Here is a 14,574-nt window from a genome sequence, read left to right as displayed (position 1 = left end):
GTCAAAGAGAGCCCTGAAAGAGCTGTTTATGACAGCTAGAAAGCCACTGAGGTAGGGAGATACATGCTATGTTTTTGTGCCTTGTGTGAAACTACTTTAGGGAACTATATGGACATGTTGCCCTGAGTTTCTTGCCCTGAGCCTTTCACGTAATGATAGTAGCTTGATAGCATGCCCTGGATTCCTACAGAAAAGATACAGCAAGTCTTTGGGGAGTGATTTTCCCTCTGTGCTGACTTGGAGAACTATATAAAAATTTGCTTTGTATAGTTGAAGTCTGTGATGAGGTGTAAAACTGTGAAATGGATTGTGCATGTCACAATGGAGTATCTGTTCTCTTAAGGCACTTAGAAGCAGGCCTGGCTGCCTATCACGGTGAGTGTCACTGAAATGCCAGGGAGAGAACTGTCTGTATTTCATCCTCTGATACCTATTCCTTATCTAGAAAGCAAACAGAAAGGACTTAAGTGGGCTAAAAGTGCATGACTTAGGCAAAACAGAGAATGCATGTCAGTTAACTTTGTGATGAACTTCTGCCTATTGTTGCAACAAATGTTGGTAAATTTTAGTATTTTTGTACCTAAATAAATAGGTATTTACTTATTTTCCAGTGAAAAGACTTTTTGTTTTCTGTAAGGCACTATTCTGAGTTGTTGTTGTGAGTTTCCAGCTACAAAAATGTAATTATATAACTCAGGTATTTAAGATTTTAAAAATCTTCACGAGCAATCTCAAAGGAATACTTGGAATGCACTCCTTGTAAATTGGCTCATTTTCTTGTAAGAGCTGATATGAGAGTGGTTGTAATGTGGAAAGTATATTAATCTGTGGACAAGCATTGTATATAGGAATTTATTACTCTAAACATTTAAGACCTATGAGGTGATTTAGACTTACTCTTGTTATTTAAAATCACAGCAGAAATATATCACTATCTTTTGATATTTTTGGTTGTTTCTATCAGTTTATAAAAGCTGTCTAGAAATACTTTCATTTGAGTTCTTCTCTGAAAGAACAACTGAAATGAAAGTATTTGAGTTCTTATCTGAATTTGAGTTCTTATCTGAAAACTACAGCCATTGGTCCATGACAGCAAATCCTGAAGCAAGCAGATGCCATTCTGGCCTGATGCCATTGTGTGGAGATACAATCACCCTTTAGCTGTACTATTGTAATAAAGGCAGCTGGACTTTAAACAGATTTAGAATCAGTGCATTTCAGAAATGGCTGTGAGATGATTTTCTTTTTTTTTTTCTTTTTAGAGTGCAAGAAGTGGATAAACTACAATTTCAATATTGTAATCTTATTCAAAATTATTTTTAGCACGGGGAGACTGAATATTCTCCTTCTGGAGTCATCATATGTCAGAATTGTTCAAGGCTTTGTAAAACTTTTGCCCAATAGGTGAACATGGAGACACAGCTAGACCCCATGAAAGATGATTTGCCTTTAATGGCAAACACTAGTTACATGCTTTTAAAGCACTATGTATTGGACTTGGATGTGGATTTTAAAAGTAAAGTTATTGAAGGCAGCATAGTTTTGTTCTTTGAGACTGGGAGCCAGTACAGGAAAACCATCAGTACTGGCAAAGAATGCTGCCAGTCACAGTTTGATGAAACCTGTAAAATGAGGGCATCTGAACCCTGCCACATTCCTATGATAAATGTTAGTACCTATTCATCTAAAACGGAATGTAATGATTTTGCTGTCAGTGGTAAGGAAGAGGAAGCTACTTCTGATGAAAATAGTAACCATAGCAACAATGAACAGGCTTCTGGGATTTCTAGTTCAAAGGACTGCTGTGACATAGAGGATCATGGAAACAAGGATTTTCTGCTGGTATTGGACTGCTGTGATTTATCTGTGCTAAAGGTTGAAGAGGTAGATGTTGCTGCTGTGTCAGGCATTGAAAAATTTACAAGGTCTGCCGAGCTAGCTGGTGTTTCAAAGGAGCTGGAAAATCTCAGGAATCGGATTGTACATGAACTTGTGACTTTACCTGCAGATCGCTGGAAGGAACAGCTATACTATTTTACTCACTGTAGCCAGGCACCTGGCTGTGGGGATCTTCTGTTTAGTACTGGCACCTGGAGCTTGGAGATAAGGAAATCAGGAATTCAGTCTCCAGCGGACTTTCCTCATGCAATAAGAATATGGTACAAAACCAAGCCAGAGGGAAGATCTGTTACATGGACTACAGACCAGAGTGGCAGGTATGTAACTGTTTGCTGAAAGCTTTGAATGCAATAAATTTAAATAGGTGCAAGAATGGAGAATCATATAATTGCTGAGCAACTGTGAAGATGATGAATACACTGTTCCACAGTTTTCATTTCATCCTTGATTTGAATTCTTTTGCCGTCCTGTAGAAGAATAGACAATTCTCTGCTCGTGAAACCCTAATGGACTTGAAGATCACAGGCCTGTCTTAGTGATTGTGTTTGGTCTTTCTGGGTGGGAGTAAATAACTTGTGTGTACTTCAATAATTGTGTGCAAGGAATGGGGAATTATCATTTGGGGAAAGAAAAGGTATGAGTGACAGGTTACTTTGTGCTCTTTTTCCTTCCTGGCTTACACAGCATAAAGTTCAATATACATAACATTTAATATAATTACTTCACAATTAGTCCTTTATCAATAATGTAATCAGCTTAGAAATACAGTCTTTTCGTGTTTAGTCTCTCATAATCAGCTTTCAAAATCTTCTTCATCTATAATGTTAAGAAACATTGATGACCAGAAATGAACTGCAAACTGAAAGAAGAATTGACAATTATATCTAGTGTTAGTGAAAAGGACATGGTATTGTACTGGAATCTTCAATATAAGCCTTTTATAGAAGGGAAACTACAATCCACTCTTGACTTCTGAAACTGTAATTGTTTTATTGGAATGTGGAAAGGTGGATTTTAATGGCTGTTATTTCTTTCTGATGTCTAAAAAGCCGGAACAAAGTTGGAAGATAAGGAACAAATGTGATCTAATTGAATACTTGCTTTCCTTTCCCAGTCAAAAGAAAAATGGTTATCTTTTATTTCAGTTATATTCATATAAATTAAGTCTTTTCACTAGTATCTGTGTTGATGAGGAAAATGAGGCCTTTTGATTGTATTTGTTGTGGTTAGGGAATTCTGCTACTAATCTGTAACCACCAACAAGTCCAGAAATGCCCCAGTCGTGTTCATTATTTATTTCCCTTCCTTTCCTCACTCCCTGAGGAGTTGTTTTTAGTATGAGTTTAGGAAATTTAACTTGAAATAGTACCCTTATATCTGAAAATTCTGAATTTTGACTTCATGTGAGGGTAGAGCAATTGCCCATGACCACATGTCTATGTCCACCTGCCCGACTAACTAATGTTGGCAGGACTCAGCTGGTATAGGATTCCTACTCTCTGTGGTTTGAGCATTTGAATGTTTCTTTTAAGCATCTAAATCATGAACAGTTTTGACTCTTTATAAGTCTTTCACTGCAAAGCATTATTTTTACTTTAGTGATATTTCATAGCAGTTGTACACTAATGAATAGAATTTTATGGATCAGTAATGGAGGAGAAAAAGCAGGCTTGACATGAATCCAGAAGTTTGATGGTAGAAAATAGTATATATTGATTTATTATCAGGCCTACATTAATCCAAAACTAATGCCTGTCAGAAAATAAGTTTTCATAGCATAATCATTACAATCTTTCTTGGTATCTTTTTAAAATCAAATTTTATATGTGATGAGCCCATAAAGATAGTGGTAAATCTCATATTGCCATATGAGGATTCTTCAAATTGTTCCAAATTATGTATCTGGTGCTTTTTATTTCAGATGTCAAATCCTTTGCCAAAAGAGATTATACTGTGATTCCAACCCTGAAGAAAAGTAAATAACAAAGTGCACATATTGTGTAACCACTTCCAACGTTTCCTGTAATTTAATACTAGTACAATGTTTTGAAATTTAGCCTATGCATAATTTTATCAAGAGCTCCATTTTATTTGTTTTAAAGAATGATGTATTATAATACACAAACAACACCAGCTGAAACAAAGCTTTGTGGGATGAGCTTAGGCAAGATCAGATATGTGTGTACAAACATGTTATCACAGCAGGACACATTTCTGTTTTTAGTAGAGGAACTGAACATGCAGAATTTCAGTATTTCCCTGTCCAAGCTTTTGTGACCAAACAAAAAAGCAATGACAGAGCTGACTTGTGCAAATGGAAAGAGGAAAGGAGGTAAAGTATAAAGGACAGTATAAAGGACATACGTATCACCAGGACACCTACCAAAATACACTTGATGAAAGGGACACTTTTGACCTCTCTAAACTTGCATGCTAGTTCCTTACATCACTGGTGTGATGACACAGGTGTGTATGTACAGCTGGGTCATAAGGCAAATTAGGGAGCTAATCTATTTGAAATTGAGTACAGCAGGGAAGAGAATAGAAGGGAATAAGATGTGTTTGAAAAATACTACTGAGGTTAGTTTGGAAGGTAAAGTTATTTACTACAAATTATAAAATGTGTCATGAAAATGGATGTTTGGTTTTTCAGTGGTGTGTGTTAGCATTGTTCTGTGCTATTGGAAGCTGGAAATGCAGGAAGAAAAGTATTTGGTTTTCTTCATAGGCAAGGTTTGATATAATAAGATAGTCCATAACCCTGGTAGGTCACAGACCAAACTCTAAGAGGCTCTCCTCAACTGTGGAGAATCTCTACTGTTACTTTGTTTAATTTTGTTCCTAGTAATGCTAATATGGGAATATAAATATTTGACAAATTAATGAAGTATTTTGAAGTTTGTTGGATTATTCATATGATATGCAATGAATTCTATAGACTGACAAATGATATTAATAGACTGAAAATTAAAACAAACAAACAAAATAAACCACAAAAGGACAAACAAACAAAAACCCAAAAAACCAAATCAAAACCAAACAAAAAAAGTAGGCAAACCCTGAGTACAAAATAAATGGACTTGATATTCCTGAAATGTGGAAGGAAACAAAGCAATATTTGTGAAAAATATAAATTCTATCCTCTGGATTAGTTGTCCTAACTAAAAGGAAGACAATGAGGAATATGAGTATTATTGACTGGTGTTTTTTTCAACAGTAAAATGTAAACAAGAATACCTGCTCTGGTGGAATCTGATGACAGTCACTGGAACCTTGCAGATATGTAAATTGATAAGGCAGAGTAAAAATTTCTTGTGATTTAGATGCCAGAAAGTCCTGCTGCTCTGACAATGGAATTGAGAAAGGAACAGCTGTAAACAGCAGTGCTTTTATAGGGATTGGCCTTGTAGTTGGAGGCTGCCCCCTCACATCCTTAAATGGAGATAGCCTTTGCAGAAATAGGGAATGTAATTTTTCAAATATAGGAAAGAGATAGAGTTTCTGAGGCGGGCTTTTCCCTTCATAAAGCCTCAGACATTAGGCAAAGCAGTTTGACATGGGTGAGCCTTAGAATATGTTTCAAATGTTTGATGGCAGGCATCTCAAGGTCTGCAGATTTCTGTTCAAAGAACAGATTAGCCACTGAACATTCATTATTAGTTTGAAGATCATGTTAATACATTATTATAGTATAGTGGGTAGGCTTATATGGGAGACGGATATCTGCCAAGAGCTGGTTTGAACTGATTTTGTTGAGTTGTAAAGATATGTGGACTACTGATGAGTTACAATTGCATGAATCAAATTTTCATCAGCGAGATTACTGAAACAACAGACAGTCTCTAGTCTTGTCTTGGGGCAAACCCAAACATTACCACAACTACTACTTGATTTCTCCAGTAGCCTGGATGGCTGTTCACTTGGGAAAATGTACCCATTTTTCTCATGGTCTTCCTTTTAGTTCGGACAACTGATTCAGAGGAGATAATTTAAATTTTTTACAAATATTTGTTTCTTGCCTTCTACATTTCCAGGAATATCAAATCCATTTATTTTGTACTCAGGGTTTGCCTATTTTTTTGGTTGTTTATTTTTATTTTTTTGTTTACATGTCATAAAGTTGTCCAGAGGAGTGACTACAGATGTCACTCCTGTGTTTTATGAATCTTTTGTGGGTGTTTGTTCTTCCAGTGTGACAAATAACTAGATAAATATTCTGAGTTCTCTGCTTATCTGTATTTTGCTGCATGAAATTTCCTTACTCTTGAAACCTATCTTGGCAAAGATTATGGTTGGCATAAATATTACATAAGTAGATGATTTGAGTATTACAAAACCATTAAAAGTTAAAGACTGGGGTGGAAGGAATAGGTAGTAGAAAGAGGAAAGGAACTGTGAAGTTTCTTGCTAGGAGCAGTAGAGATAAATGATTAAAAAAGGGCAAGTACAGGTATCAATTGACAAGAGCAGTCTAAACCTAATTATTGGTCTTTGCTATTCTATCATGTGCTTAGATTAGCTGTTTTTTTTTTTCAGGATCAAATGAAGAAATTGATTGATACCAGGATAAGAATTATATTTCTGGTCCTCTTATGTGCTGAAATTGTGCTGCCTGACCCCAAACAAAGACAGTTGTCAGCTGCAGTGGATATCCTAAAGTAACATTGCACAATTACCAATTCTATAAAAAGAAATTACCACTGTAAAAGAAGTATAACAAATATCTAATTAAAGGCTTACATAATTGCTTTTCTGATAGTTTCCTTTAATATTTAGAACCTGTCTATTTCATTACTATTTTTTAGCAGACTGACATAATTGGGTATATTTAGGAAAATAGCGAAGTTAATAAATATACCTGGTCAAAAATAGTATTAAAATGGGTGAGGAGTGGAAAGAAGTCCTACTTCTGAAGAACAGATTACGTATGTGACCAGTCTTTCTCCACTTACCTAACTCACTTTCTACTTGGGCTTCTATGGTAGAGACTTGTGTGTGTATATTTTAGAATTAAAATGTCTTGTGGCAAAAAAAAGCTACTGGACTAGGAGGCTTAGAACTAAGCCTGTAGGAGCAGCTTGAGTGCTAGCACTAAGCATATCTGTTCACTGAGTTTCATTTTCTCCATCTGCAAAATGGTATTGACATCTGTAAAATACCTTATGGTCTGCAGGTAAAGGTGCTCTCTGAGAGCAGGTGACATAAATGTTCTTGGTAGCATCTATTATCTGTGATGTTTATATGTATTTGACACAGCATTATAACATTTAGTTTATCACTGTTCTGCCAGCCAGTTTTCTCTGTCATTGTGGCATTTCCCTGTACAGAATATGAAGATCCCCTACACTGCTCCTAAGAGGGGATTGTACCAATGGCACCTGGGAAAACTGTGCATGGCAAATCATTAGGAAAATGTGTGTAGCAGTAGTCACTAATCCCACCTTTCCTTTTTCCTTTCCATGCCTTCTCAGCACGAATGTGTTTTAGGGTAAATAATCCAGTAGCTCTTGACTAACATTACTAGGGGGAAGCAGGTCTTCCTAGAAGGTGAAAAAACAGGTTCTTCTTTTTTCCTGTGAACTCACTGTCATGCAGTCTTTATTTTTACGGGAGAAAAGCCAATTATTCTATGTATATCAGATAGGTTACAGATACAGTTTTAGGAGTTTATTTCTAACTAAGTAAATTAAAAATCCGTGCAGATTAGTGGTCTATTACATTTAGCTGTACATTATGTTTTACTGTTTAAGAAATAACCACTTGGCTTTCTCTCCACTGCAGTTACCTGAACTTCACTTGATGTCTAGGTCCTACTCTGTTCACTCTGGTACATGATGGGGGAAGTTAGACCATTTTCTTTTCCTACTTGTGTGCATTAACAATGAGGCCTAATTAAACTGCAGCTTTTGTCTCTCATTTACTGGAGGATCAACTGGCCTGCATTAGTTAAGCCACACTAATTTAGTGTGCCAAGACAGCTCTGGATCCAATAGCAGAGATAGCAATGACAAGAGGGCAAAAATATCTTTGAAGTATATTTAATCTGTGACTCAGTATTTCCAAGTTCTTCCTCTCTGTATAGTTTGAAGCTGGCTTTGGAGAAGGAATAATTTGAAAGGAAAAGCAGTTTGGAGGGGAGTAAATAAAATCTTAAGCTTTTAGCCATTGCAAAATCAGTTTTGCTCTAACAATTTATCTCCTACTTTCTGAAGTGCTTTGATAATTTTTCAACTCAAATAATGAAAGATACTGATCAGAATATTTTTAGCTTCAAGAGTTCACAAAATAATGTATTTTGCTCCCATAATATTTAGCTTTAAATATCGTAGGTTTTAAAAAGTTCAGTGTAGTGAAATGATGATTTCAGGACTTTCTTTCTTTTACTGGAGAAACCTATTGATTGTGGATTTTTTATATAATTTATAATTTAAAAAATAGCCTTTTTTCTTAAGATAAGTGGCGTTGTTATGCACATAATAAGAATTTCGATAATACTGCAAAACAGAATAAAATAAGTAAACCAAGAATCATTAAGTCCATCCACCAGCAATAGCAAGTTAGAAGGAGCTAATGAAAAGCCTTGTTACCTTCCCAGCTGCAGCTAAATGGTTGATAAGAAATTTACTGTCATGAAATATTGCAGCTGAAATTGGAAAGGGGGTAGTAGACTGAGAGGTTTGGCTGGGGAGAGGTTTAGAGTAACTACAAAAAGAGCAGTACTACAAGGAAGATTTCTATGTAAGCAGCAAGAAGAAGGCTGAAGCTAACAGGGTAGAAATTAATTCTTTTTATATGCCCTGTGGCTGGAATTCCCAAAGACAAGTGAGCTAGGATGCATTACCTTTAAGATTAAATGTAAAAATGCCAGGATTTATTGAGGCTTGGAGTAAGGAAGACTCAAAACTAGATCTTCTGCTGATTTTGCATGAGCCTCCAGGTTGCTGATGCAGGAGACTGGGTTCATGATAGTGAAAGCACTACTGGAATGATAGCAGGGAGGTGTCACAGGTGTTGGTGAAGCCCTGCAATGGCATTGTCGGAAGATACTCAGAAGCCTTCTTTGACCTTATGGGTTCAACTGGAAGCTATTGTATGAAGCTGGGGGACTCATGCAAAAACAGGAGAGGGAAAAGACTGGAGTTAGTCTTTTCTAATCTGAAGGTATTGTAGTAATCTTGCTTTTCTTGTCTTCAGTTACTTAGATTGTATTTTGATTAGTTCATGTCATACAGGTTTGGGACCTGCAGAACTGAAGTTAAAGAAAGAAACCACCTCAGTACGACAGCACCTTTGATTTTTTTATGTAGAACTTAATTCAGTCTTTCTTATTGTAATTCCAATGTCAATCTCTTTTCCTCCCATCTAGGCCATGTGTTTACACAATGGGATCGCCAATAAATAACAGAGCCCTCTTTCCATGCCAAGAACCACCAATTGCCTTGTCAACATGGCAAGCCTCAGTTCGAACAGCTGCAGGCTTTGTTGTGTTAATGAGTGGTGAAAACTCAGCAGAACCCGTCCAACTTCGAGAAGGTGAAATACATTTTTCAAGGCAAATTATTTTCCATACTTTTATAATTAAAAACCAAGCTTGGTAAATAAGTCATTTGTGAAAGAATGAACTTCGTAGCCTTAAAAACATTTCCATTTCTCTCTGTAATCTCCATGTCATTCTGTGGAAAAGTTACCTGCTCAAGGTCTCAGGATAACTTCATAAGTATTTGAAGTATCTATATTTCTGCATTTCACTGTGTTGCTTTTTTCTCCTTCTGTATTTCCAAACCTAGATTTAATTTTTCATAAATTGGCTTTATTTTAATCACAGTGTACTTGAGTTTTGTAGATGCAAACCCTATCAGGCTCTCAACAACTTCAGGCCTTGTTAGATAACTATCTTCCAGTTTTAGTTCTCCAGTCTGAGTGTAGTTCAGCATGTGATTAGAAGCAGCCATTGTGCCATATCTGTTGCCCGGAATACATGGAATATCTGAAGAATATCTGGTCAGTGCCCTGAAAATCTGATCTCTGTGGGTGTTTTTGGCATTGATAAAACATACCTTTTTCAACAGTAAGCAAACAAGGATTTCTTCTGTTCGTTATACTTTATTATCTAAATGTCTTTCTGCACAGAGAAGGAAGTTTTTAAAGCTTGTGTAAGTTCTACATAAAATGAAGTGGATCTTGTTCTTACGAGTTTTGATATAATCTGTCAAACTGGGTCAGTATTTTCTAGTGTGAGTAGTTCTGATGAGATATAGCATGTAAGAAAAGGTTAGAATTAAACTTTTCTGGGAATAAATGTCTTGTTCCCCTTTAAATAGGCAGGTTTATTCTTGAGCAGAAAAAAAAGAGAAAGTCTCTTGATTTGAGAATCATCAGTTAATCCATTTTCATGGAATTGTCTGGTTATATTTGGCCATATATGGGACCTCTTTCAAGGTCTGTCTCTGCTGCTGAAATATGGAAAACTGCTATGATGAGCTGCCCAGTTCTCTTGGAGAATAATACTTTCCTGTCTCAGAATAAAGAAAGCAAGGACCCTCTTGACTTCAGACTAGGATAGCTTTTCCATTCGTCTTTAACTAGTTTAATGAGAGACCCTAATTTTCTTGCTTACATACAGCTGGAAATGAAAAACTAGCAAGCTGTTTGGAATTGTAAAAATTTACAAAACCAATACAGAGGCAAAAAGGGAAAGGAGTAATATTCTGAGGAATTTTTTAAAGTCCAAGTAAACCCAAGATTTTAGTGCTAATCTGAGGCTTTGGATAAATTCTTAATGAATCCAGGAATAAAAATTCATGAGTTTAATTAATAGCACCTCTAAGATTTAAAAAGTTTAAAAATGTTCTGTTGTTTTAAATAACCTGTCCACACAGATGTTGTTGTTTGGCAATTCTGGAAGGTATATGAAATGTATCCATCTTAAAATTTTGTCTTTACGCACCAGAAAGCCTTCCAGGGTAGCCTCAATTTAAGTAAGTTTGCCAAGTTTATTATATACAGTATGCTATTACTAGTGCTGCATATTTATAATATCATACATAACTGGACAATTAAAAAAATCTATTTTTAAAAAATGCAATTTATTGGAATGAGTTAGCATTTTGGTAAGCAGTTGTGAATAAATTTATTTTTAATAGAATTACAAATTAGCTGAATTTTTTTTTTTCCTTTAAAAGTTGTATTTAAAACCAGTGGACAGGCAGACAGTACGAGAACACCAATCTAAGTTGATTCCTTCAAGCTTTTAGAGATCTGCATCCTGCTTCACGGACACACATCTCTACATGTACGGATCCAGTGATCCAGTGCATAGCTGGGCTAGATGTACTCTTATATGCAGATTCCTCATTTACCACTTGTATTTGCAGGTTTTAGCAAGAGTCTGTTTCCTCCCATATGTGCCATTTTTGCATTCTGCCTTTTACAAAACTGTGGTTGATCCTGTCATTTGAAATAGAGGGAGCCCAGGTTTGTTTGAAAATAGTGATAGATACTTACACAAATAGAAATGGTAACTATTTGAGTATGACCAAAAGTACTTAAAATACCTTGCATTCTTTATGGAGTACTTAGAGAAGTTGATCAGAAAAATGCAATTATTAATACCCTTTGGGAGAAAGCTTGATGGGGAGCACTACATGTGTGTGTAATGTGAGCCATTTAAACATCAGATTTATTTTTCTACATTTGTCAGTTTTACTTTCCTTCAGCATGTACTATATACTTTCATTCTATGTACTATAATACATAGAAGCTGCAAATACATTTAGTCACAAGCACCTTTCTATTTGTTGAATTCATATTCATATTCAGCCATTAAATGTGAAACAGACTGGCTTGCTTTTTCTGTGGTTACTCTACTACTGTGTAATCCTTGATCTTGTTTTGACACCTGCACTGTGAGTGAGGAGTACACTGGTAAAAAAACCAGAGTGCTAGAAGAACCACTGCTCCTGCAATGTAGTTAGCAGCAGCAACCTTTGCTGCTAACTATACTACTGTTTCCTTTGCTTGTGCTCCTCACTGTCCACAAGGTGAAACAAAAGAGTGCAGTACTTGTGTTGGTTGATCTCCAGGATGTATCAGGGTCTGCAGCATGGGAGTTGAGAGCTTGTCATGTGCTACTCATCCCTCTGACCCAGTGCTGAACTAATGCTCTGGCATGAATGTGAGGGAGATCTATGGGGAGTTCTGGTTTTCAGATGAGATCAAAAAATCACTACAAGTCACAAAGAGTTTCTGAAAGCTGGAGCTTTCAGAAACTAGTCCTGGTGCTCCAGCCATAGAGTAGTTTTTACATAACTACTTATTTAGCTGTATGTTTATATATTAGCACTAGCTAATATATAAATTAGTATATCTGTTGCTGTTGGGCTATTTCTCCTTTTCTGTAGAGATAGTCGAACTTTGTGGGTTTTAGTAAATAGTAAACTTCAGCTGTATTTTGTGGTGTTTGTGTAAGTGCAAACTATTTGACAAAAAATATACTGGTAAGTAAAAATGTTCATAATGTCCTTGCATCTGGCATTAACAGATATATCTTTGGCATTTTTTCAGTTATAATGAACTCTATAAGACTCAAACAATTCTAGCGATCTCAAAGATAGCTGAATGCATTAAAAATTCTAGGAAGTAATTACATCATTCTTCATTATTATTTCAAGTAGGTGAAATAAACGATCTTTAAATTGTTCTTTTGCACAATTATAAATAGATTAAAATTCCTGCTCTTGTTAAATATTTGCATGGAAAGTTTTTCACTTTTAACTCATAGAATAGGTGATTGTTTCTGCACGATTAGTGCAGTTATGACACAATAGATTTGCTTTTCAAAACTGAAAAAAAAATTTCAGAATTACAGGTAGGGAAAATAACAAAATGTTTTGAATATATTATAATTGCCTAAAAGAATTATGTGCAAGAATCGAGTTGTTTTAAAATTACATTACAAGTACAAGGTCTGGGGTGATCAACTTTTATTTTTCCCATGGACTAATCCCAGCCCAACCTTTTGTTTTTCCCAATGTGTTCTCACTTAGTCTGAAGATGTTTTTATGGTACAAAATGCCATGTTTGGTAAAGAAAACCACGTTTCAGCTGCACTGTTTTCTGTTATCCTAGAGATGGAGCTGTCTCCAAGGCTGACACTGAAAAGCACAATGCAGCCAGAGGATGGGGAGAGCAGCAAAAAGGAGTTGTGTGAGCTTATGATCCCAATCTATGTGCTGGGATAGATCATAGGATACAGATGAAGGAAAAACGAAACAAAGTCCACTGACGTGAAAACAGTGTAAGGAAGGAAGTGAAGTTATGGGAGAGTTCAGGCTGGGAGACAATCTTATCAGTAGTGAGAGAAGACACAAGGTTACTTGAGTTAGTTGAGCTGTCTTTGAGACAATGCTTCATGGTTCTCTCCAGAGGGAACTTCTGCCAGCAAAAAGACCTTTTCAGTCACTGATCAGCAAATGCACTGTTTTCCAACCTGAAGGATTCTATGGGAGAACTCACTTGTCATGCCCATGCATGTGATTTCAGTCAACAACTGTAGGATAAATATGTAGGTATTCTACATAGTTCTTGACATCAAAAAGCACTGCAGGAAGTGGACTGAGCCCTGGGTAGATATGCAGAGACATTATAAAACTTGGATCTTGCTCTAGGAGGATCCATAGAGCCACATGATTTCTAAAATCCTTGCAAAGTAAAATGGGCTTTGGTACCTTCACTCTTTTTGCATTAGGTCAGCTCTAAATATTCTTCTCCTTGCTAATTTGTATAGATTTCTGAATGCAGTACATGCTGTTTTTCTCTCTGGACTGCTAATCTGATTGCCTTGCCTTTTAGACATTTTGTTCAAGCTGTTTGTGGACTGTTTTTTAGGGAAAAAAACCATCTTGCTTGCTCTAGCCTGTCTTACTAAACTTGTTTCTCACTGTAACACTCTCTGATCTCTACCTAGCAAGCCAACACCCTTTCCTTTTAGACAATCTCACGGTTGTGAGAGCCTTCTCCTTTATACCTCGTGCCATTTGGAACACTTTTCTATAACTGCTTTTTGACTTCCATTCTTTTTTCAGAACATAGTTGAAAACACATGACAGTTTTTCAATTACAACTTTCTCCAATGTTATTTAATTCTTAAGTTTTTACAATTAACATAACTACATGGAGCTTTTAGTAATGCTTTATAGCATTTAGATGTAACACTAAGTGCAGAACCACTGAACCTTGTCCTGTATGTATGTAAGTTAATGGCAAAGTTGTTACTAACTACAATCTGTGTAGGCTTGGGCCTTTAGCACAGTGTCTATCAATGACACTCTGTACATCGGGAATTTGGTATTCTGAAATAATATGTTGTTGCTGCCGTGGATGACCTTTTTCTCTCAAGGTGGAATTTGCTTGTCTTGGCTTATTTGTAACTTTGTTAAGTTAATAATAATAAAAAAGCAAAAGGCGGAGTGAAACTTGGCAAAGTTATCCTCCTTATTCTTAATGTGTTTGGAGCAAATAAGTCCATTCTGCTGACATACTAACAGGAGCTTAGGAAAATTACAGGAGTAATATATGTTCACCTGACAATACTGACAAAAGGTTTTTGATGGATATTGCCTAAAGTGGAATGGGGTGAAGGAGTATAAGTGGTTTCTAGTGCACATAAGAGGCAAA

General features: G+C 36.1%; 1 protein-coding gene across 3 annotated transcripts in view; it reads left to right on the top strand.

Moving 5' to 3' along the window:
* The first annotated feature begins 1,410 nt into the window (after positions 1-1,410).
* The window catches only part of AOPEP (aminopeptidase O (putative)), a 177,187-nt gene continuing 164,023 nt past the window's right edge, over positions 1,411-14,574 (top strand). For 2 of the 3 annotated variants that reach the window (XM_066569632.1, XM_066569631.1), the window contains exons 1-2: positions 1,411-2,216; positions 9,266-9,432. In XM_066569632.1, the coding sequence (XP_066425729.1) occupies positions 1,411-2,216; positions 9,266-9,432 (973 nt within the window). The remainder of the gene's footprint in view (positions 2,217-9,265; positions 9,433-14,574) is intronic. The other variant, XM_066569633.1, reaches the window with a different exon arrangement.

This window comes from Molothrus aeneus, chromosome Z, assembly GCF_037042795.1.
Source record: "Molothrus aeneus isolate 106 chromosome Z, BPBGC_Maene_1.0, whole genome shotgun sequence".
NCBI classification, from domain to species: domain Eukaryota; kingdom Metazoa; phylum Chordata; class Aves; order Passeriformes; family Icteridae; genus Molothrus; species Molothrus aeneus.
This window is presented reverse-complemented; position numbering and strand designations above follow the sequence as displayed.